At 39.7% G+C, this 24,267-nt stretch overlaps 1 protein-coding gene and 1 non-coding gene across 5 annotated transcripts in view; both read left to right on the top strand.

Annotated features, from left to right (window-relative positions):
• Positions 1 to 24,267, top strand: part of npas3 (neuronal PAS domain protein 3) — a 1,106,218-nt gene that overhangs the window by 1,028,356 nt on the left and 53,595 nt on the right. For all 4 annotated transcript variants that reach the window (XM_073040034.1, XM_073040033.1, XM_073040035.1 and 1 more), the window contains one exon: positions 15,931 to 16,046. In XM_073040034.1, the coding sequence (XP_072896135.1) occupies positions 15,931 to 16,046 (116 nt within the window). The remainder of the gene's footprint in view (positions 1 to 15,930; positions 16,047 to 24,267) is intronic.
• Positions 22,983 to 23,089, top strand: LOC140725822 (U6 spliceosomal RNA). Its single transcript, XR_012098474.1, has one exon. It is a non-coding gene; the product is annotated as a U6 spliceosomal RNA (small nuclear RNA).

Raw genomic sequence — 24,267 nt, 5'->3', positions numbered from 1 at the left:
CATCTCCATGGTAGACAATCTGAACTGAACTAACTCATCAAAAGAACATTGATCAGGGAGAATGTTGGTGTACATCCTACCTAATTTTGATTTCCATTAGAGTAACCCATTCCATTCATTTCTCAGCCAGGCTTTTGCCTTCCCCATACTTCAATTTCCTAGTCGATGTTTTCTTTTTAATAATATAGGGTAAATTTAAATCACAGTGAGGTACAAATATAAAGATAGAACGTGGTTTTGAAGCAGCACCACATCCAGTTATAATTACCCCTCCCATCAGACTGTCTTCACTAAAAGAGAGCACTCACATTCCTCTCCTTAGGATGAATTCTAATGCTAGTGGTACATCAGGCCATCCATTCAGTACACTCCTTGGGAGCTCTCAGTAATTTTAACAATTGTGCCTAGTATGATGTTTCATGGGAATGTTTGACCCTCCATGATAATGTTTCTCCTTTACCATGCTTTTTTTTTTCTATTGTGCTGCAGAAAGTTTGTAAACTGGAGCAGTTTAACTTATGGATTAATAGCTAGATGTAATCTCTTCCAGTAGTCTATGTTTCACACAGATATATCTTCCTTCCTCTGTTGTGCATTCCGTCATTGCGCAAAGCCCAGTATGCCAAATGTGAGCGCGTTGAATGGCTTTCAATTAATAATTTAATTCTGTCAGCACCTTTGTCACAGTAAGTGATATGGAGTCACTGGAATGGTCATGTAGACCAGTTCCACACCCAGTGAGCGTTATCTAAATTATATAAATGCTACGTATCTGCCAGCTAGATCTTCTATGCTTTTGTCTATGTCTGGGCAATTGACAGATTCATCTTGTACCCAGGAGTTCTTCCGTAATCTTGTTTTGCAGTTCTTTGATGTTTTCATTTTCCACAACCTTCATTGGTAACAATTAGCAGCTTCTGTGCTGAAATGATTTTATCTTCCTTCAGACCTACATCTGAGAATTGAATCTTTTTTGAGTAATTCCGTGGTGTAAAGGAAAATGTCTTCTGCTTTTTGTAGAGTATAAATTCTGTTTTCTGTTTGTTGTGGCATTTTTGTAAGATGGACTCAACTAGAAATCCACAGAAGCATTTAGTTTGTGTATACCTTGTCAGCTCAGTGTTTTCTTAACCTCCAATGAAGAAATTTGCAAATTTTAAGGCTTGCAGTGTACATATTTGATACAAGAGGCACAAAAAAGTGATGACTAGTGTTCTTCATAGGCGGCAGCTGAAACCCATTTCTGGTTTAATATGGTGCTGATGATGCCATCAGCAGCAAAAAAACCCCAAAAAGCTACTAAATACCTTATTAATAACAATCAATGCTAGCAATGTAGAGGCAAGCAGTGGTGGAGATGGAGGTGGCAGCACAGGCGAAGCATGGTCAAGGCAAGCAAAGGTGGAGTCAAAGCAGAGTGAAGGAAGAGTCGTGACATTCCCGAGAGCAAGGAAAGTCAGTCCTGCTGCCTGATCAATTAGGCCAAATCATGGCGGCAGGGTTTAGTCCCCAGAATGAGGAACGACCCAAGCACCGGCCAGATTGAAAAGGTCAGGGTGTTGGAAGCAGAGGTGAGGCGAGGGCTGGATCTGCCTGCTTCTGTTCGGTTCCACCCGCTGCTCCACGATGTATACTCAGCTCAGAACTGAGGCCATGGCCTGCTCCAGCTGCAGTGAAGCCTGGCTTCGCATCTGTCGTCTCGCAATGTTTAATCATCTTTGTGATAAACTGAGGCTGTGGCCTGCTTTTATTGTTTACACGATTCATTCTCCCCCCCCCTCTCCTCTCCCCCCTCTCCCCCTCACACTCTCTGACTTTTTTTAATGGGTTCTTTTGAGGTTTCTTTGCTTTGTGGCTGCTTGTAAAGAGACGTATCTCAAGGCTTTATAATATATACAGACTTTGAACTTTGAAACTTTCTGTAAACTTTGTTGCATTCCAGTAAGATGTTAATCACATAAAACAAACATTTGCAGATGGCAATCACAAAGCAATAATAATTGTTCAAAGTCAATTTTACAAAGAATTGTGAGAAAAATCATCCAGTTTTGCAGTTTTAGTAATGCACTCGTGAGAATTGTGGACTTCGGTTGCAGAGCAGCCAATGACGATTTGTGATCAGCCACTAGTTTGAATAGTCTTCTCGGAAAGAAGTGATCAAAGACTGTGACCGCCAAGTATAATACCAGTGAACTTGTTATTTAGTCAGCATGTGTGATGCATAAGCTATGAGAACGTCATGGCAACTACCATACCATTGCATATCAGTGCCTCTGCGCCGTAACTAGAAACCTGGTAAGCAAGCTTTAGCATTAATTTTGTGTCAAATGCAACCATTTACAGTATTTAGCTTGCATCAAACATTCATTGATCTCTTCCCTACCACTAATGATCCATCTTTTGTTTAATAGTTGATCAGTTGAAATCAAGACTGTGGCAAGCTCTGGTAGAAAGCCAGTGAAATATTGGATTATACTGAGAAATGAACAGAACTCACTGATATTATTTTTGTTTGTTTTCTGACTATAACTTGCTTTCTAACGGTTGCAATCAGTTTTCTATCTAACTGCAGGCCTAAATAATTCATTTCCTACAGCAAAAGACATATTTTCTTTTTTGTAAAATTGACATTTTATTGATGGAATTGTCAGAACACTTCCTTGGGTATCTGATGGTTTTCCTCCTCCCTGGTTATTGCAGTATTATGATGATTGCACAAGGAATGCTGAAGTTCCTGCTGCATTTTATCTATTGTTGTCTGAAATGATTTTGACCCATACATTTGATGGCTATACAACTGTAACCTTATCTGGGAATTGATTGACAAGTTGTGTTGACTTTCATCAACCATGTTAAGCTAGGCATAAATAACAGATCTGACTTAGTAAAGACCTTAGCCCATGCCATCTCTACACACTAATCTTGTGATGTGGGAAAAGGGCATTATTGATCATTCACCATTTTATTTAGTCTTGGCTTATAATTTCTGGAGAGCTGTACGATGTAATCTGATGGATATTATCCAATCACTCTCTGATACTTTCATCAATGTCCCTTCTCACTCCTGGTCTTTTTTCTAATCGCTTCTAGACACGCTTTCAACACATTTGCTACCAGTCTTGATTTACACCAAACTGAGTTGGCATTTTGCTCAAGATATGCATAAGTTTGGTCTCCTTTAATATTCATAGGGTCATACAGCAGGGAAACAAGCCCTGCAACCCAACTCGACAATGACAACTGTGTTGCTCAGCAAACTACACCCATCTGTCTGTGCTTTGCTTATCACCCTGTAAAACTCTTCTATCCATTTCCTTATCTGGATGCTTTTAAATGTTGCTAATGTGCCTGCTTCAATCACTGTTTATGGCAACTTATTCTAAATACAAATACTTTAATCTATTTAAATACGTATGTATACCTACTGTAATAGATTTACCTTTTTTTCTTTCTATATTATGTATTGCGTTGTACTGCTGCTGCTAAGTTAACAAATTTCACAACAGATGCCGATGATAAAAACCTGATTCTGTTTCTGGTGGGTACTATCCTTTGCATGAAGAAGCTTTTCCCGATGTCACTTTTAAAACACTTAACGCTGATCTTAAACTATATCCTCTGGTTTTTAGCACCTGCTCCCTGGTATAAAGGCCACGGGTCTTCATTTTGTCCATGTGCCTCATTATCTTAGATACCTCTATCAGGCTATTGCTCAATCTCTTACAGTTTAGGGAATAAAGTCCTAGTCTACACAATGTCTCCTTGTAACTCGTCTACCAAGTCTAGGAAACATCCTTGTAAATATTTTCTGCTCTCACTCTTGTTTAATACCACCTTTTCTAACAACAGGGTGACCAAAATTGTACACCATGCTCTAAATGCAAACCCAGGCAGCTCCATCATGTGCACTAGCCTCCAGGGCAGCTTCAAAAGGTGAAGCTTCAAAAAGGTGGCATCCATCATTCAGGACCCCCATCCAGGATGTGCTCTCTTTCATTGCATCAAGGAGGAGATACACACTAAACGTGTCAGGATCAGCCTCTTCCCGATGGCCATCAGATTTCTGAATGGACAATAAACCCATGTACACTATCTCATACTACACACACAAAATGCACGGCAGGCCAGGCAGCATCTATGGAAAAGAGTATAGTCGATGTTTCATCAGGACTGAAGAAAAACAGATGAAGAGTTGGTTGGTGAGGGTTGGGGAGGAACAAACACAAAGTGATAGGTGAAACCAGGAGAGGGGGAAGGATGAAATAAAGAGCTGGGAAGTTGATTGGTGAAAGAGATACGGGGTGAAAAAAGGGAATCTGATAAGAAAGGACAGAAGGCCATGGAAGAAAGAAAAGGGGAAGAAGCACTGGGGGGATGGGCAGCTAAGGAGATACGATGAGAGGGGGAGTAGGGAATGGGGAATGGTGAAGGAGGGGATGGGCAATACTGGAAGTTTGAGAAATCAATGTTCATGCCATCAGGTTGGAGGCTACCCAACAGAATATAAGGTGTTGCTCCTCCAACCTGTGTGTGGCCTCATCGCAACAACAGAGGAAGCCATGTATTGGAATGGGAATGGGAAGTAGAATTGAAATGGATGGCCTCTTGGAGATCCTGCTTTTTCTGGCGGACAGAGCATAGGTGCTCATTGAAGCGGTTTCCCAACTACGTCTGGTCTCACCAATATACAGGAGACCACACCAGGAACACCAGATACCGTAGATGACCCCAACAGAATCACAGATGAAGTGTCATCTCACCTGTAAGGACTATTTGGGGCCCTGAACGGTAGTGATGGAGGAGGTGTAGGGACAGGTGTAGTACTTGTTCCGCTTACCAGGATAAGTGCCAGAAGGGAGATCAGTGGGGAGGGATGAATGGACAAGGGAGTCACCTATGGAGTGATCCCTGCGGAAAGCAGAAAGTAGGGGGGAGCGAAAGGTGTGCTTGGTGGTGGGATCCCGATGGAGATGGCAGAAGTTCTGAAGAATTATGTGCTAGACGTGGAGGCTGGTGGGGTGGTAGGTGAGGACAAGAGGAACCCTATTCTTGGTGGGGTGGTTTTTTATTATGTATTGCAATGTACTGCAGCCACAAAACAACATATTTCATGACATATGCCAGTGATATTAAACCTGATTCTGATTCTGAAGTGCAGCCTCATCAACATCTTACATAACCGCAGCTTAATTTCCCAAATTCCCAAATGCCCTGACTAATGAAGACCAGAGTGCCAAATGTGTTTTTTTTATCACCCCATTTACTTGTGATACCACTATTAACGAACCCTGCATTTCGCAGTCCTTGGTCTGACAGTTCCATAACACACCCTGGGCCTTACCAATTAGTGTGCAATTCCTGCTCTCGTTTGATCTCCCAAAATGCATTCATTCTTTCACTTATCTGGATTGAAAGTTACTTGGAAATCCTTTGATGACCAAGATCCCCTGTAAACTTTCATAACCTTCTGTACTACCTGCAACAACACCACCTATTTTAGCATCATCCACAAATTTACTAACCACGTATTTTACAATCACATCCAATTCACGTACAGTATATAAATTATAAAGCGCAACAGGTCCCAACTCCAACCCCAGTAGTACACCACTAGTCACAGGCCTCCAGTCTGACCAACAGCACATGATGCAATGTTGACTATTTTCCAACATCATATAAATATCTGGCCTTACTTTTACCAACAGGTTTCGATCTGAATAATTTACCCCACCATCTATTTGGATGATATAATTTGCCCTTAATAATGAATTCATTCATGTAGCACATACAAGTGGCTGGGATCCCACACTTCGTGATATTTCCTTGCACCATAGGAGGAGGCCCATCAAATCTCTGCCAACTCACAAGAATCAGCAGCCTTCCAATCCTATTTCTTTTATAAATTATTTTATATACATATCGCAAGTCCTGGTTCTGCGACCACTGATGCCAGGCAGACAATCTCTGGAGGGTATTGAGAATGGCCGGGGTCACACATCTTGAAAAGACACTACCCAGAAGAAGGCAATGGCATGACCATAATTGCCTATGCAATACAACACGGCACATAATGATGATGAACCTTCCAACCTGTATTTCTTTGGGAACTCCATGCTGGGATCTGCACCTCACTCTTGTGATTAATAATAAGCTCGCCCACCAATGGTCATTGACATCCTCAATGACTTTCTCACTTTTGAAGGCCTCATCTCTTCAGTAGTAATGTAAACATCTGTGCACTCTGAGATAATAATCTCCAACAAATCCTATTGCAGAATATAAAACTAACACAAGTGAGATATGAGATCAAACAAGGTATGCCTAGTTCATGCAAATGTGCTTCTGCGATTCAGCTTGCACATAGTAATCTACTAATGACACATTATGTCACATGTAATGACTTACATTATTGCATACATAGTTATAACAAGAAAAGGCGATCTGGTCCATAGTCACTCAGTTATCATGGGATGTTGCAGCGTTCATCTTGGCTACAACACTTCAATGCTACTTCATTAACCAGAGTTGCTTTGGGATAGCCTGAAATGAGCATATGAAGTGCTAAATCTATGCACATTTTTCTATTGGGTATTCATCTGCAGAGAGAGAATAATTGGGAATCAATTTCAACTCTTATATAGAACTTTAATCTCTTCTTTCATACTAATTGGCTCGACAGATTGACTGGCAATAAATACATTTAAAAATGTTCCAATTCAGCAGCCATACTTAATATTGATTAACGTTATTCCTCAAAGTTTCAAAACCAACCTGTCTGAGGAGTTATAATAGTAAAACCATTGAATTGTGTTTCCACCATATTTGTCTTATATATCAATCTACCTTACTGAAACAAGCAACCAAATATTGGTTTTCTTATTTTATTGTACCATTAGAACTTCAACTAAGGTGATCAGTTAGTGTTTTTTTAGAGAATAGATGCTTTAAGATGATTTATACTTTTACTGGTTAGCAGCTTTGTAATTGGTTCATCAGATATTTGGAATAAGAACTGCCAAGTCTGGTTATTACATCAAATACGTGTAACATTTACCAAATAACTGCTTCCTTCTGCTATACATACTAAAAGAGGGAAACTGTGAATATTTTAATGCATCACTAGATTGATTTTTAAATTAATTGCACTTTCAGTCTGAAAACCATGAACATCTGACAGAAATTTAAATGAAGTTGTGGATTCTATTAAATAAAATTAAAAGGCAGATATTATTCTACAATAACCAGACCTCCTAATCGTACCCTGTGTTGCTGCAGCTCTTTCTGAACACTTTGTCTAACATCCATTTAACTGTGTTTTAAATTTTTAAAAGGAGTGAAGTACACAAGTTGAGTTCCAGTCCAAATGCAACTTTATTCACATACACGTGCACACACACACACATACACACTTAATCATGAAATTCTAGACTTAGGCTCTAACCATCTATCCAAGTCCCAATTGCTATGTGTTATGCTTGGGACCTGTCACAGGAACCTCCACTGGTCTCCCAGTTCCAGGGTTCTGTGCCCCTCACAGGGGTTGGTCTCCTGCCCCAGAAGATGGCAGTGCCATCATCATTCCTTTGATTGGAGCCTACAAAGTCGGCCTTCTCTGGCTGGTGACCTCGCTGGCTACCATCAAAGGCCTTCACCACAGGTCAGCAGAGCGGACTTGTCACTACTGTGGATTAGCTATACTCCTGCTTTGAATTTCCAGAATCTACTTTCGACATGACCAGTTGGATAGCAAGGTGGCAGCATCACTGTTAATTACATTAGAGGTTGAGGAGTTTGGGGCAAGATTTAAATGCAGCCTGCTACATGAGGTGGGAGGGGGTTCATTAAAGCTAGACACCATTTAATCTGCCTCTCTATTGCTTTTCATTTCCTGGACCGGCATTTATGTTAAATCTTTAAGCACTTATCAATAGACCTGCATGTGCTCAATAGTATCTTCATTTAACCACAGGATCTGAATGGGTATCACAGTAGCCTGGCGGTTAATATGGCACTTTTACAGCTCAGGGTGTGGGGGTTCAGAGTTCAGTTCCGGCATCCTCTGTAAGGAGTTTGTACGTCTGCCCTCCGGAATGTGTGGGTTTTCTCCGAGTGCTTCAGTTTCCTCCCACAGCCCAAAGATGTACCAGTTAGTGGGCTAATTGGTCATTGTAAATTGTCCCATGATTAGGCTAGGGTTAAATCGGGGGTTGCTGGGGAGCAAGGCTTGAAAGGTCTGTTCATTGCTGTACTCTAGATAAATAAAAGGTCTGACCCAGCTAGTTTTGTGGATATGATCTAAGGTCGTTGGTTACCCTTCCCGTGATTCCCTTCTACCTGTTCTGAGGAGTTGCTTTGTCCACACCTGAGTTTGATTATCTGCACCATTTCCTAGGGCATAAATATGTGTGGCCCATTTTCAAATAGATAACTGTTATCAGATTTCATACCCATCAGAACCATTAAATCTGAAGACCATTTTAAAAATTATTCTTTAGGCCTCATTATTAAACTGGAGGAAGTTCACAGGCCCCATTTAAGAAAGATGATGAAAAGTTGCCAATCTGAGACTTTAAGTTTGTTTTCTATCGATGGGTTCTGAAGGATCAGTTGGGTGTTCTTCTATATGTGAATATTCGATAAATAGAGCCTGGCAATGCTAGCTCCAGTCCACCCCTCCAGCCGTACAATGGAGAAATAAATTTCATGAACATTTAAGATATATCAGGATCAGCCAATCACCACTGAAAATATTGCCCAATGACTCAGATGTGCCCAGGCAATACCACACACGTACTCCTCATTCCTATCACACCTCAATGCTCCCGCACTGCTGACATTCTTCCTGCACCATTTGCCACACCGAGTTCACTGTTCAGTGTGTGGTGGGAAGTTTCACTGGTCTGCCAGGCGTTGACGTAATTTTGTAATCTGCAATGTCTCACCGAGTGAGTTTGCTAATGTCATGCATTTCTGGTCATCCAGCTCGAGGTCAACCTTGAATGCCATGAACATTGAAGGATATTTTTCAAATAAATAGGATTGCTTTACTGCATTGGAAGAATATGATTGTGGATTAATATAATGCTACAGCTGTCATGTTATTCTTGCAATGATTGAGTATGACTCCAATATAATTCATATGTTGGGAATCTTCTGTGCTTAGCCTGCTCTTAAAATAGTTTTAATGGCAATCTCTGAGAGGATCTCCTGTGAGCGGCTGAGGAATATGTGCAGAGTCATTCAGTAAGGGAGAAGTATTTTCTGTTGCCCACCCTGCTCTATGCTCAATTTGAATGTAGCTGGAAAAAGTGAGAGAATGTTAGCTAATAGTGATTGCTAGTGCAGGAGAGTGTGACATTACATTAATATCATCCAATTGTTTTGAGCTGAGTGAATGTGGTGCTTCTACAGCTGATACCTCTTCAGCTTCCCCTCATTATACACCCTGAAACATAGAATTGGGACTATGGCTTGAAATGGAACCTTTTAGTTAAATGTATATCCCCCATTGCTCCTTCTCAGTAGAGATTGATATAAAAGGACGTAAATTCCTTTGCAAAAGGATGAATGTTTAAGCAGGGCTGTCTCTTCGATAGCCTCCTAATTCCTCTTGCTGTACTCTAAGCTCTGCATCTAGGCCCTCAGGCTCTGCGACGCTGTGCTTTTATTTCCTCAAGCACAGGCTGCTGTCCATAATTGCCAAGGTCCCCACAGGTAACAAATCTCATCTTCAGGAGACCTGTGGCGTTTTTCAGTGTGAGCTTGATATCTTGCACATCATTCACTGGTCAGTACTCAGCGACTGGAGTTGGACCGAATATTGGTCTGAGTAGCCACAGAAAAAAAGTGACAGGCATTGTGAACTCTGTCAGGGTGAATGGGTTACATATGCATCCTAAAATCATGGCATTTACCATTCAGACATCTTTGCTATTGGGCATGTCCTTGTCTCCAGTCTCAAGGTCCTTGATATATCCTAAATCTTAAGCCATGCCTGTAAAAATAACACTGACAAACGAGTTCTGATGACTTTGTCAATGCAGATCCACTCATTCAATTGTTTATTCCCAGGATACAGATATCCGGCATTTATTTCCACTTGTTAATTGTCATTGGGAAGATGATGGTGATCTTCCACAATGAATGTGCCAAACCATGTTCATCTTTAACAAGAGAAAGTCTAACCTACTTTTGATTTTCAATAGCTTTGCTATATAGCCCAAGTTCCTCACTAAAAAGATTCTGCAGGCCGCCATTGGCTAGGAAGTCAACTAGACCAGCCACATAAGGAGCAATATTACACAGTGGCAACCTTTCTGCTGAAGTTGCTCCATGATGCAATTGAGGATGCATTTACCGGATTTATACCTAACAACAATGAAGAAACAACAGTGTAGTGATTTAGAGGAGAATTTGTTCCGGTCAAAGTCAGACAGTGTGGGGAAAAAAGGCTATTTCATCTACTATATCCATGCCAACCAGTTGGTATCCATAAGACTATAGGAGCATTAGACATAGGAGCAGAATTAGGCCATTTGGCCAATCGAGTCTCCTCCAACATTCCATTATGGCTGATTTATTTTCCCTCTCAACCCCATTCTCCCTGTAACCCTTGACACCCTGACTATTCAAGGACCTATCAACCTTCACGCTAAATATACCCAATGACTTGGACTTCACAGTGGGTGTGGCAATGAATTCCACTGACTCACTGGCTAAAAAAATTCCTCCTCATCTCTGTTGTAAATGAACATCTCACTATTCTGAGGCTGTGCCTTCTGGTTCCCAACTATAAGAAACCTGTTCTCTCCACATGAACTCTTATCTACTCCTTTGAATATTCAATAGGTTTCAATGAGATGCACCCCATTCTTTCTTCTAAACTCCTGTGATTACAGGTCCACAACCATCAAACGCTCCTAATACCCATCCATATTAATCCCATCAGCCAACACTTGGCCCATTGTCTTCAATTCCGAGGCAATTTATGTGCTTGTCTAGACATCTCATCTCAGCAGCAATATTCAGATTCAGTTTATTGTCATTTAGAAACCACAAATGCAATGCAGTTAAAAAGTGAGACAACGTTCCCCCAGAATGATATCACAAAAGCATATGACAAAACAAACTACACCAGAAAATCCATGTAACGTTTGACAATCCTCAATCCAGAGTCCGGAGAGGCTGCTGAGTATTAATATTGCGCTACCGTCTAGCGCATTCCCAGGAAAGGAGCTCCAAATCCACCAGACAAAAACTAAAAACAAGACCAAAAACTAAAGCTACAAGACCTACACAAAACCACATAATTACAACATATAGTTACAACAGTGCAAACAATAGCATAATTGATAAAAAGCAGACTATGGGCACAGTAAAAATAGTCCAAGATGTTAAAGGACTGTAAGTTCAAAAGAAATCACCACAGTTTCCACAAGTCCCCAGGGTCCTGACAGACACGCCACCCCACGCCGGCGGCAGAAGGGAATACCCCCACTATGGACTTCCAAGGCGCCGCCCGACTCAGCCTCACAGACGCTGCACACAATGAAAGCTCCGTCGAACCCAATATATACCCAATATATTCTGGGTATCAGTACTGCTGTGCGAAAGGAACCCTCTGAATATCTTAAATTTTTGTCTTCTAGTTAATTCTCCTCTAATAAAAAGCAAACATTCTTGCTTTCTACCCTATCTATACCCTTCATCATTTTATACAGCTCAGTCACGTCCCCTCTTAACCTCCTCCATGCTGACCGAGTCTCCTCTTGTCCTTCTTGCTGGTTGAGAATAATCTTTTCTAGTTATTACTGTACATTTTGTAGACAGTACACATTGTAGCCATGGCACAGTAATGCTAGAGGAATGTATGTTAACTATGCAAGGTAAGGTGCATTCTTCCTTCTGGAAGGTGTTAATTGTCTTCAGAAATGCAGCATAACACATTCAAGCAATGGAAAGTACTCCACTACACTCTTGACTTGTGTCTTGTAGATGGTGGAAGGTCTCGTATCAGGAGGTGAATCACTCCCCATACCACACCCTTGTAGACACAGTTTTATTTAGTTGGTCTAGTTGACTTTCTGCTAATTAGTGACCTGCAGGATGTTGATGGTGGGGTGTGTGGGGTAAAATAATGGCATTGCAAATCAAAGTAGGTTGTTAGATTTCTCTCTTACTCTAGATAATTATGGTTTGTCATTTTCATGGTGCAGTTAATGCATGAACACTAACTGGGATTTGCTGCATGGCCTGCTTCATTTGCTAAGGATTTGAACTTTGCTTAGTCATCGGTAAACATCCCCATTTTTGACCTTACAAATGAAGGAAGGTCATAATAAACATGAAGATCAAGGTGACAATGTATGAGCCAAATACACTGCCTTGAGGAATTCCTGCAGTGATATCCTAGACCCTAGAATGATTGATCTTCAACAACCATATCCAGCTTCCTCAATGCAAGGCAGAGCCATTAAATTTAATTTTACCAAAGTTCCCTAATGCCATATTGAGACACTCTTGCCTCACTTCTAGAAATAAGCTATTTGGTTCGTACCTGGACCGAGGCTGTGATAATGTCCGGAACCAAGTGGTTCCTGATCAAACTGTTGCTGGGTGTCAGGGAGTAGATAATTAGTGTTTCCTGATGGCACTATTGATAACACATAACTTAGATGATGGCTGAGAATGGAATGATTGGGTTGTTTTTAGCTAGACAGAACAGGATCTATCAGAGCAATTTTTCACTGTTTACCAAGAGGCACAGTTAGTACTGAAAGGGCATCGGTACTACAATTTGGATGTTATCTTGCACCAAAACATTTGGTGAACTGTGCTCTTATCCCATCACGATAATAAAATTGGCAATGCTGGTGATGGTCTGAGAAGAAATCCGATATAAATCACCCATATATTTGAGTGAGTGTGATTACAAATGCACAGCCACGTGCACACATGCATTGCTCATGGGAACAGCATTGGTGCAGCCTCCTCTCATTCACTGCTTCATTGTCCATCACCATTGCCTACTACCGGTAATTGTGGTAGAACTGCAGAACTTGATCTGGTAATTTGATAGTGGATTGATTAGCTTTGACTATGCTGTTTTAGCTTCACCAACAGTTGGTGTTCCTTATCAATCCTTTCTGCTGGGGTCATTGAACCCAGGTCCTTTCCCCTCTCTTGTTTATAACCATAGAAGAATGGATCTGCTGGACCACACATTTATAGAGTGTGGTGGTGTCTGCTGTTGCCAATGGTCTTCAACAGCTCATAGATGCCCAGCTCTGAACTGCCAGATCTGCTGTAAGTCCATTCCATTTGGCACAATCATCACGTCATGCCGGGTAATAGAAGGGATCCTCAATATGAAATGCAACTTTGTCTTCACATTACCGTGGGCTGGTCACTCCTAAGAATGTTGCTATGGATCAGGTGAAAATGAGGTCAGATTGGTTTATCCTTCTTGTAGGTTCACTCATTACTTTCTGCAGAACAAGTCTAGATGCTACGAATTTCAGGACTGAGTCAGCTTGGCCAATTAATATCTTCCCATGGTGATGATCATCAGAGCTTCCCAGCAAAATTACATTCAGAGTTTTGACCCATTTCAGTGCTTTGCTCAACCTGAAAAGTTCTGGTTCTATGGCTGAGGGAAAATGGCAGGAGGTAATTAGGAGGAGATATCCTTGTTCAAATTTGACCTTATGTCTTGAGATATTATCAGATCTGGAATCAATGTTGCTGACTCCCAGTCCTGTTCCTTCCCACATGTACAATATATTACTGTGCTTTCTTCCCTGGTGGATCTATTCTCCTGCTTAGTCTAGCAGACTGGTTCTATGAATATAACTGTGTCAGACTGTTGCTTGACTAATCTTTAGGACAGCTCACTCACTTTGGACAATGGTCTCCATGTATTTATGAGGGGCCTCTGCAGGGTTAACTGGGTGAGGAAAAGCATTATGAATCAAAGTTAGTTCAAGGCCATGTGATTCACTTGGTTAATCATTTTTCTGTTGTGACGTGATGGTTACAGTACAATTGAGTAGCTTAGCTGGCCATTTCAAAGGGCAGGTGAGAGTCAATCATGTTACTTCATGATGAAAATCGTGAAGGATGGCAGATTTTCTCTCCCGAAGGACAAAGTGAGACATTGAATTATCAGATGTTCTGATATGGACAGTGTCCAAAAGTGCATAAATCACCAAACTTTCATGATGTGCTCATCATTTGAATAAAATTGTTCCATGATGGTCGTAAATTGAAACACAAACCTCCACACTACGTTGGTTTGGACAGATGTAGATGTTTTGTGTTTGTGCGGTTATTTGGTGCTCTCGCTACTTTCGGTGCTGCTGCTTCACTCCAAGATTTCACAGCCAGTGGAAATTCCTAGAACAATTTCACTTGAAAAAGAGTGCAAGCTCAGTTTCCAAAGGGAAAATCAAAACAAGATCTAGCACAGCACAGAAAACTGTGCTAGGTAATGTTGGCAGATTGTTGAAGTGCAGCAAGCAGCACGGGCACATGCAGCTAGTCTGTAGCATGGCTAAAGAGAGGAGAACTAAGAGTTCACCATGAACAGCACATGCAGGAATAAGACCCATATTTATGTTTTCACTATAATTGAATAAATATTGTAAGTCTTCCTCCCAGTTTAATATTGGCTAATCACTGGGTACTCCCGTTTCAGAAGTAGATGTCATTAGTTCTCAACTCTCACTGAAGCACCAATGCTGTAGTTTTGCTCGACAGGTCACTGAGCTTTCTACATGCCAAAATGGGAAGAGCTGATTTAATTCCAAAGATATCTGCCATTTTCGTACTATAAGCATTCCTTGGAAAAAAATACAGCTCCAAGGGCTCTGATCTTATGCTTTCATAAAATAGAACTACACGGCTGAGTGACAGTTCTGATCTGAAGCATTTAAGTGTAAGTTTTGATCTTTCTGGCTTTGATTAAAACTAATGAGCTCATTTAATTCAAAATGAGAATCTCTGATAAGAAAAATAAGGTTGATGTGATTGGATTAGAGGGATGAATTAGACTCTTACAGTTGAAGTTTCTGCCTGGATAGTGCATTACAGGCTATATGAAATAAAATTAAAAAGCTGTTGGCACATTATAGTATGTTAGATGATGAGAAGAATTTTATGGTAATTCATTTTTTAATCAGTGGAAGTGAAAGCACTAAATTTTTAGCATTGCACCAGTTTAGTTTTGAATAAGGGGAAATTATTCAGATTTCTGAAAATCAAAATGACTGCCTTGTTAAAACAAGAATTTTTTTTAAATCTGAGGAATAATACAGCGTTACAGAATGAAAATAATCTTCAAATTCTTAAATTCCACAACAAACTTTCCATACTTAAGTAAAATGTGCATAGTCCTTAATATTTTTAATTGACCTCTCATATATGACCTCTTTGATAAAAATTATTGCAGTTGTCATCGAGAATCAACCACAGCAAATTATTACCACTTTTGGAATGAATATGTCAGTACATATCTGGTTTATTGTAAACTATTCTTTAAACTTGTGATATTATATAGTACACGTTGACTAATTTCTGTTATAGCTATAATATTTTATCACAAAAGAGAAATATTATGACTGAGAAATTAAGCTTTCCATCAGGAAAGTTAAGTGTCATCATGACTCTAATCTGTATGAAGAATACATTGTGCAACCTAAATATGTTCTAATCCTTTTTATATAACATTCCTCTTTCTTTTGGGGCACTTTTTCAAATTTATTGATTGGTCTGTTAAATATACAATATACAGTGTTATGCATTGAACAGAAAACCCAGTCAACATCTTCTTTACTGCCAGGGAGTGGTGACAGAAACATTAATTGCAGGAGAAATTCCAAGTATTTACAAACAAAATCTTAACATTAATATTTTCTTTAAATCTCACTCTAGAATCCACCAGCCCGACTTTACTGAATATTGACAATACCTTGGAACGTTCATTTTTTATCAGAATGAAGTCAACATTGACCAAGCGGGGAGTTCATATCAAATCATCAGGCTATAAGGTAAATAACTGTTTAATCATCTTTTGCAATGATTAAATTTCATTTGCCAGAAATCCATACTGCTTATGGTTGAATGTACGATGTATTACAATTTGTAATTTATTTTCTTCAGCTGTGGGTCTTTCATTTAGATACTGGAACATTTCTCTCAAATCAGAGTGAAATGCAATGTACTCTTGATTGGAAAAAGAAGATTTATTTTTATATTTGTGCTGCCTTAATAATTCTATAGAAATATTTTTACCAGAAAACATTTTAACATTCAATTAAATGTGCTTTTGTTGCCATTTTAATTGATGTAGTTAAGTAGATCAGTGAAAAGCTAGATATAATTTGAATATGTTTTCTTGGTTAGCTGGCATTTGAACATTTAAAAATGTGTTAATTTTTTGTTTTTTTCACTTTTATTTCTCATTGATCATTAATCTGTATATTTCCAATAGCTTTAGAATAAAAATGTTATCTTACATGACAACATATATAGCCTTTTGATATATCAGAACCAAATTTTAATTTCATCCAACCTGACAGTTTATAGAATTTTAACAGTACAACCAACAGATTGAGTATAAGATTGCCAGAAAACATCATGCTTTTAGGATTGTGATTTTAACCCTATGGAATAGATTTTAACTGTACGGAATAGTTGCTAACCCAGTCTGTGAAGCCTCACTGGATTAGTTTTAGAAACATACTGATATAACGGTAAGATTGTCTAAAAGAGCAGTTGCTTTCAAATATTTCGATTATTTAAGTTGTAAAAACTTATGGTCTTGGAAATTATTACTACTTGATTTGTTTGCTAGGCTTGCAATGGATTAGTATTTTGAGCTTATCATGGGTGACTTCTTTGCCTCTATACTTAGTACAGAAGGACTTTACCTTGGAGGAGGAGTGATATATTCTGTGTAAGCAGACGTAGCAGTACTTGGATCTGCTAGAGCATGGAAGGTGATGGTTGGTAGTGGAGTGTTGCTTGCTGAAGATTTTCCCTGGTTCATAGAACTGTACAGCCTCTAGGCACCATCCATACTCAAAAACAATTCTTCCCCAGTCCCTTCCTGGTTGCCCTGGGAGATGTTATTCAAATCTATAGACACAACTATGGTAAAAAAAAAGTTCATCAGTGTTAATTTGTATTAAGCTATGCTTTTAATCAATATCGATTGGTGCATACCTTATTTTCTTGGTCTTGAAGCAGTTGTCTTTTGTAGAGAGCATCGTTGGCAGGCACACATGCAGTTGTCAGAGGACAAGAGGAAAAAGTAATCAGAAAGTACTCATCAGTGTCCATTAATGATCCTCTCATCCTGTGATGTCAGGGGAGTTATTAAGGGAGGGCAGAGTTACCCCTTCTATATCTGCATTAGGCAATTCCTTCGCAATGGCTTGACATCTAAGCAGTGCACAAAAATAAAGGTCATGGGATCAGTCCGAAAGTGAATGAGCACATTATCATCAGTATCCTGAAGCTGCTGTTCCAGTGTCTTGATGGGACTCCAAGTAAGATGAATCATACAAAAGCACCACACAGAAATGGACTCCTTGTTCTTGCCTCAACCAATCACATTTCCCCGCAGTAGACCTGTATCCTTCCACATCCTTTCTATTCAAGTATCTGCATAAAAAGCCTGTTGAACATTATAATTGTATCTGCTCCACCACCTCTTCTGGTAGTTTGTTCCAGATATTCACCACCTTTTGCATGGAAAACCTGTCACTCAGCCTCTGACATCTGAGTGAAGCTAAACCCTGCCTATCCAATCTTTTCTTCTAACTACAGCCCACGACTTCAGGCAGCATCCTGGTTTATCTCCTCTCTGTTGTACCACAGTCTTCCTGAAGGCTGGTGACCTTAACTGCACACGGTACTTTAAGTCCAATTTAACCAATGTTTTGTTCAACTGCAAAATAGCATCCCCATGCCATCAACACCTTTATAGTCCCTGCCAATTACGCTATATGTCCTACTGGAATTTAACTTCCTAAAGTAAGTTACCTCACACTTGACTGAATTAAATTCCATCTGACTCCAATCACAGCCCAAATTTCATTTGGCTTCTGTTCCTCCGTATCTTTGGACAAGCTTCCAATCATCTACAATTTTACCAATTTTTATATTATGCTATGGATAACGCAGATCACATTACTATAAAATAAGAGTTAGTGTTGGAGACAATGGAACACAACAAATAAATCTTGACTGAAAGTGGGGAGAACCAGACTGGGGGAGAGGGGTCAAGTTCTTGCTTACTGTTTTGCTATATAACAGATGTGGTTGATTGTTTATGTTAATGATTTACATGATAATGTGGTAAATTGGATCAACAGATTTGCAAGATTTGAGGAGTAATGGACAGTGAGAAAGGCTATCAAAGCTTGTGAAATGATCAGCCAGGAAAATGACAAGTGGAATTGAATGCAAACACGTTGTTACACTTTGGGAGGACAAACCAGGGTCGGATGAGTGGTGGGACATTAAGATGTGCAGTAGAACAATGTAACCTGGGAATATAGATCCAAAATTCCCTGAAAGTAGCAACACTAGTAGATAGGGTGGCAAAGAGTGCATTTGGCACATTGGTCTTCGTTAATCAGGGCATTGGGTACAACAGTTGAGATAAATACGAGAAATTCTGCAAATGCTGGAATTCCAGAGCAATGAAATGCTGGAAGAACTCAGCAGGTCAGGCAGCATCTATGGCAATTAATACACAGTCGATATTTCAGGTTGAGACCCTTCTTCAGGACTGAAAAGGAAGGGGGAAGATGCCAGAATAAAAAGCTGGGGGGTGAGAGAGGAAGGAGGCTGGCTGGAAGATGAGGTGAAGCCAGGTAGGTGAGAAAGGTCAAGGGCTGGAGAAGAAGGAATTTGATAGGAGAGGGAGAGTGGGCCATAGGAGAAAGGGAAGGAGGAGAGGACCCAGGGGGAGGCGATAGGCAGGTGAGAAGTAAGAGGCCAGGACCTGAAATATTATGTTGAAGTTGTGAAAGTCATTGGCAAGGCCAGATTTGGAATATTGTGACTAGAACTGCACAGATATTTATTATGAGTGATATAGAAAAGTTCAATGTATTCAGGCTTTTTCACCTCAGGTTGGGTGAGACTAGAACTGGAGGTAATAAATCTAGGGTATAAAGTGAAATATTTAAGAGGAATCTGAGTGGGATTCAGAGGGTGGTGTGAGTGTGCAATGAGCTGTGAGTGAAAGTGGGGGATGCAGATTCAACGGTAACATTTAAGAGAAATTTTGATAGGTATATGAATGAGAGAGATGTGAAGGGTCATGGCGGTCTAAGCAGAACACCAGGCCATCATGGATTAGATGAACAGAAGGGACTATTTTTCTGGCGTAGTGCTCTATGACTCAAAGAGGCATTTGCTGTCAACACAAGAACCTGAGAAGCCTAGAAACAATTATTCACTCACTGCTTACCGTAACATATTTAACTAATTAACCTGAAAACCAGCAGGAAGTCTCTCCACACTTTAACAGTATCTGTACTGCAAACCAACTCTGCCCATCACCCTTCTTCATTCTCTATGTGAAAGACTGGTCAAATAATTCATCAAACCCTTATATAATGACAAAACATTCTAAGAATCTCCTTTGAAAGAAACAACAATAAATCTTCCAAATGTTGATAAGGCACATAAAACAATAATGGCAGATTGAAGTGAACTCTTTTGACAATAATGCCCCTAGCCTGTTTGACTGCAGCAGAACACTGGAGGATGTCAGCTTTGAGATGACTGCTGTTAGCAATTCTTAAACGCTTACACCTTAGTGACTGGCTGAAATCTGGCAAAATTCTTTATCTGGAACGGTATTACAGATCAGTTGGAGAGATAAGGAGAAAAAAAAGCATACAGATACCACAGGGTAATGGACTCAATGCTCTCTGAGTGTACAGGACAACTCAATGATGTGAGGTCGGGCAGGCAGCAGAAGATGAGTGAAGCCTTTTATGCAATAGTTCCACTCATCTCTCCAGTCCTGGCAACTGCCAATGGATAGAATAATGGGGGTTTGATTCCAGAATTTGCAGATGTTTAAGTATTAGGTATAATACATGTTTAAGTATTTTAATTATTTTGTTTGTTTTAATTCTGATGATTAAAAGTTGTCATTAATGAATGAATGCAATAAGCTCAGAGATTGTAAAAAACCTGAATGTTTTACCAATTTTCAATTTAACATCCTATTCAACCCTATAATGCATTTCTGATCCTACATTCATGCTGTTTCTTCTGAGAGATTGTCTCCTTAAATAACTATCCCTTGTCCCTCCATCTTTCCAAAATTATTATCCATGGATGTTGTGGATCCTCCAAATACATGCACATCTTCGATGAAACTGCTGGTTCATATCACTTCAGTCATTTATCTACCGAGCATTCCACTGAACAAAATCACTGATGACATCCAGTGTTATTGTGACGAATGTAATCTCACTCCTCTAGTTCTTAACCTGTCTAAAGCATTTGAAGAAGTTGACCACATCATCCTTCTACAATGCATTTCCATTCTTTTCAATTTTGATGAGACCTTGCTAGACTAGTTTCATTCTTATCGATCCATTCATGGCCAGGGAAAAGTACTCTTCTCAAGCCAACAATGTTCCCTTCTTTGTTTCTTTGGGGTCTATTTGCATTGCTATCTGAAAATACAGCTTCCACATGAAAACACCTGGCCCTACCTTACTAGCCCCTTTTCAACCCCATTCAATTACAGATTGTTCATCTGCCAAGATTGAGCAGCAGTTTCCTGGATTAAATATTGGGAACAATGAAATCATTATATTCATGTTCCACTTGTACTCCCCTACCTCAGTGAAACTATGCTGTATGCAACCACAGTGATAAAATGCAGGCACATATCTTTACCATTACTAGGACTGTTTGCTGCTGAAAAACCTTACACATGCCTTTGTTAATTTTAAACTGAGCTCAAACAAAGCATTCCAGGTTGTGGAAAATTCCTGATCATATATGACTTCTGTGTTTGCTGACTGACATTGGCATCTGGTTAAACTGAAGGCACAGCTGGCAGTCGTGGGTATGTTTAAACACAGAAATTATCAATTCTCTCCATAGCCCCGTCTTTCCCTCCCTTTGTTATCGCTAGTGCAACAAATGTAAGAAGTAGCAGCAAAAGTAGGTCCTGAAGTCTTCACTGGCAGTCTTCAATATCTGCCCCAAAAGAAAATAGTAAAAGATAAAAGCTATGTCCTGAAATCACCTTCCTCTATGGATAGCATTGTAACATTTCTAGAAAACAGTGCAAGATGTACAATATGTGGAATATGTTTTTCACAATTGATGGCATCATTACTGACTCATCCAAAAATACAATAATTGCTAAAAAATTAACTTAAAGCATGCTGAAAATACTCAGCAGATCAGGCAGCATCTATGGAGAGAGAAGTTTACATTCTGACTAATCAATGTAAATGCATCTCCCTGTCAAAGTAAATACTTCTTTGTGGATGCCACAGTGGTCTCTGATGAATCCTGACCTGATTGTTATACAGTCTGTTAGTTCAGCATCATTAAGGACCTTTGCCACCTGGGACATGCCGTTTAGTATTACTACCATCAGCGAGGAAGCACAGGAGCCCAAAGGCACACACTCAATGTTTCAGGAACAGCTTCTTCTTCTCCACTATCAGATTTCTTATTATAATTTATAGTGCATTTTATGTCCATAATTGCATTTCACAATATATTTCAGTGAAAGACCTAATTCTGACTCCAAGCATCACATGAAAAAGAAATTCAAAGATTAAGTTAAACCGTTAACTTGGTCTGCTGTCTACACTGGCACCAACTCTGTGCCGTTTGCAGAGCAATAAGAGTTTTTGTTTGTCATGGCACCTTTGTACTCACAAATGGAGGGACCTGTCATCCTGAATATCAAGGTCATATTGGAGTGCTTCAGAATTCTGATGGAAATCCAGCTCACTTCCTACTCTTCCCAATCCACCAGATTTACAGGGCACTGCTCAGCAGCTTATCCACCCTGCTCCATCTACCACCCTAAACAATATGATGGTGACACCATCATCATCAGGTCATAGAGATTACCATCTTAGAAATATCACGAGAAGCTCAAAGTTCTGGTATTCCCCACAAGGCCATAGGTATATAAGAATTAAGAATGTGAGTAGACCTCTCAGCTTCTCTGCCTTTCCAGAAAATTCCAACTGATGTTCTATCTCAAAGCCATTTTCCCACATATTCCCATATCCTGTGATTTCTTTAATATCCCGGATTTAATCTCTCTTTGGTTTGAATATAATCAATTACAGGGCCTAAACTGCTCTCCAATTAAGTAGATAATGGAAGAAGGAGACATCAAGAATATAGTCTCAAAAATGATGAGATCTGTCATGTGAGTGTTAAGGAAAATATTGGAGTATTCGCAGCTCTGCTCAGCAGAAGTACCAAATAGATTATGCAACTCAGCTTCTTTCTGTTATCCCCAGCATTGTAGAAGGCAGCTTTGGCTAATTTGATACACTCCATACGATATCAAGAAACAGTGTAAGCACTTTCTCTATTTCTTTAGCAGCTTTGGGACTCAAAATCCTCTACACCATTTCATTCCAAGTAATGATAGATGACAAACAGAAATTCTTATTGCTGCACATCTGTAGAGTGGGAGAAAATCAAAAATCAAATCCTGTTACTATAGACTCAAGTAAATGACAGTCTTTTAGTTCAAACATACAGTAAAAGATTACTTTGTAATTCAAATGCAGTTCACTTAATATGATGTGCTCTAAGCTTGTTTTCAGCTCACATTTCATTCCAGCATAATGATTCATAAAGAAATTAGATATTATAGGAGATTGCAAGTTGCAAAATGTAGACCAACTCTAGATTAGTATCTGAGGAATAATAAAACAGTTGGATATTCAAAGACGTGTTCTGTGCTCGCTTCGGCAGCACATATACTAAAATTGGAACGATACAGAGAAGATTAGCATGGCCCCTGCGCAAGGATGACACGCAAATTCGTGAAGCGTTCCATAAAAAAAGAAAGAAAAAAAAGACGTGTTCTTTGTTCTCTCACCCCTCTTCTTCTCTTTGACGTAAAGACACACTTGTATTTTATAATGAAAGATCATCAGCTTGTTCTTGTCTCCACAGAGGCTGCCTGACTCTTGAGGATCTTCATCCTTTTTCTGTTTTTTTATTAGTCCCAGGACTTAACTGGACGAATTTGTACATTTATGTCTCACTGACACCCAGACAGTGCTTGCTTTGCTCTTACTCTGCAAGATTTTTGTTTGAAAATATGTCTTTTGTCTCTAGTCAACAATGAATTACACTAAAGTATGTGATTTGTAAAAGAATTCCTGGTTGTTTTGTTATTTCAGGTTACTACAGAGATTCCGTCCTTCCTGAGAACAATCCGCAAGTGGGAAATGCCCCACCCCATGTACCCAGCAATTTATTTGAATAAAAAAAAGTCAACCAAGGGCATCATGTAGTTAAATCAGAATGTTCAATTTAACCATTCGTATTTCTCTGCAAGATACAATAATATTGTTGTGAAGCAAGTTCCCACACAGCCAAAGATCCTGCAGCTCCACAGTAGCCAGCAAATCCATTTTGCCTTTCTCCCAGATGTGGCTGCATATACTTTGAACATTTATAACCTGTGGAAAACCTATAAAAAGTATTTTTCTCTCATGCTATTTTATCCCTTTTAGTTATGGTTCTTCTCATGTAAACGTGCACGGCACAGTCCTGAGGCTGTCAGTGCTTTCCTTGGAGAGCATGTCAGGGCTGGAAATCGTACCTGAAATCAATGCAGCTCCAGCTGCAGGGAGAGGCTTAGTGCAAGCAGTGGGGTCACTGCTGGATTTCTACCTGTCACTTTCCTTAAATGCTCTTTCCAGCAGATTATTGGGGTCAGGTTTTTGTGATCATTCATCCTAGGCTTTAAGAGAGAACTCGTCAGCTGTAACATGTGCTGCTCTGAACACTGTTTCAGCAGGAAAAAAACCTGAAATGTGATAATAAAATAAATCTATTGCCTCCTGCAATTAAGTGTACCTGGCAAGGTAGTATTTTAATTATTAACCCCCGGCAACCTTGAGAATGATGTACAATAGTAACAACATGACATAGCTGTCATCCGGCTTTACAAAGGTTTGATGATGAGAACTATGACAGGGTACATATTCCAGCATTGAACTTTACATATCA

The sequence above is a fragment of the Hemitrygon akajei genome, chromosome 3, assembly GCF_048418815.1.
Source record: "Hemitrygon akajei chromosome 3, sHemAka1.3, whole genome shotgun sequence".
NCBI lineage: Eukaryota > Metazoa > Chordata > Chondrichthyes > Myliobatiformes > Dasyatidae > Hemitrygon > Hemitrygon akajei.
The sequence above is the reverse complement of the archived record's forward strand: the minus strand, read 5'-3'. Positions and strand labels throughout refer to the sequence as shown.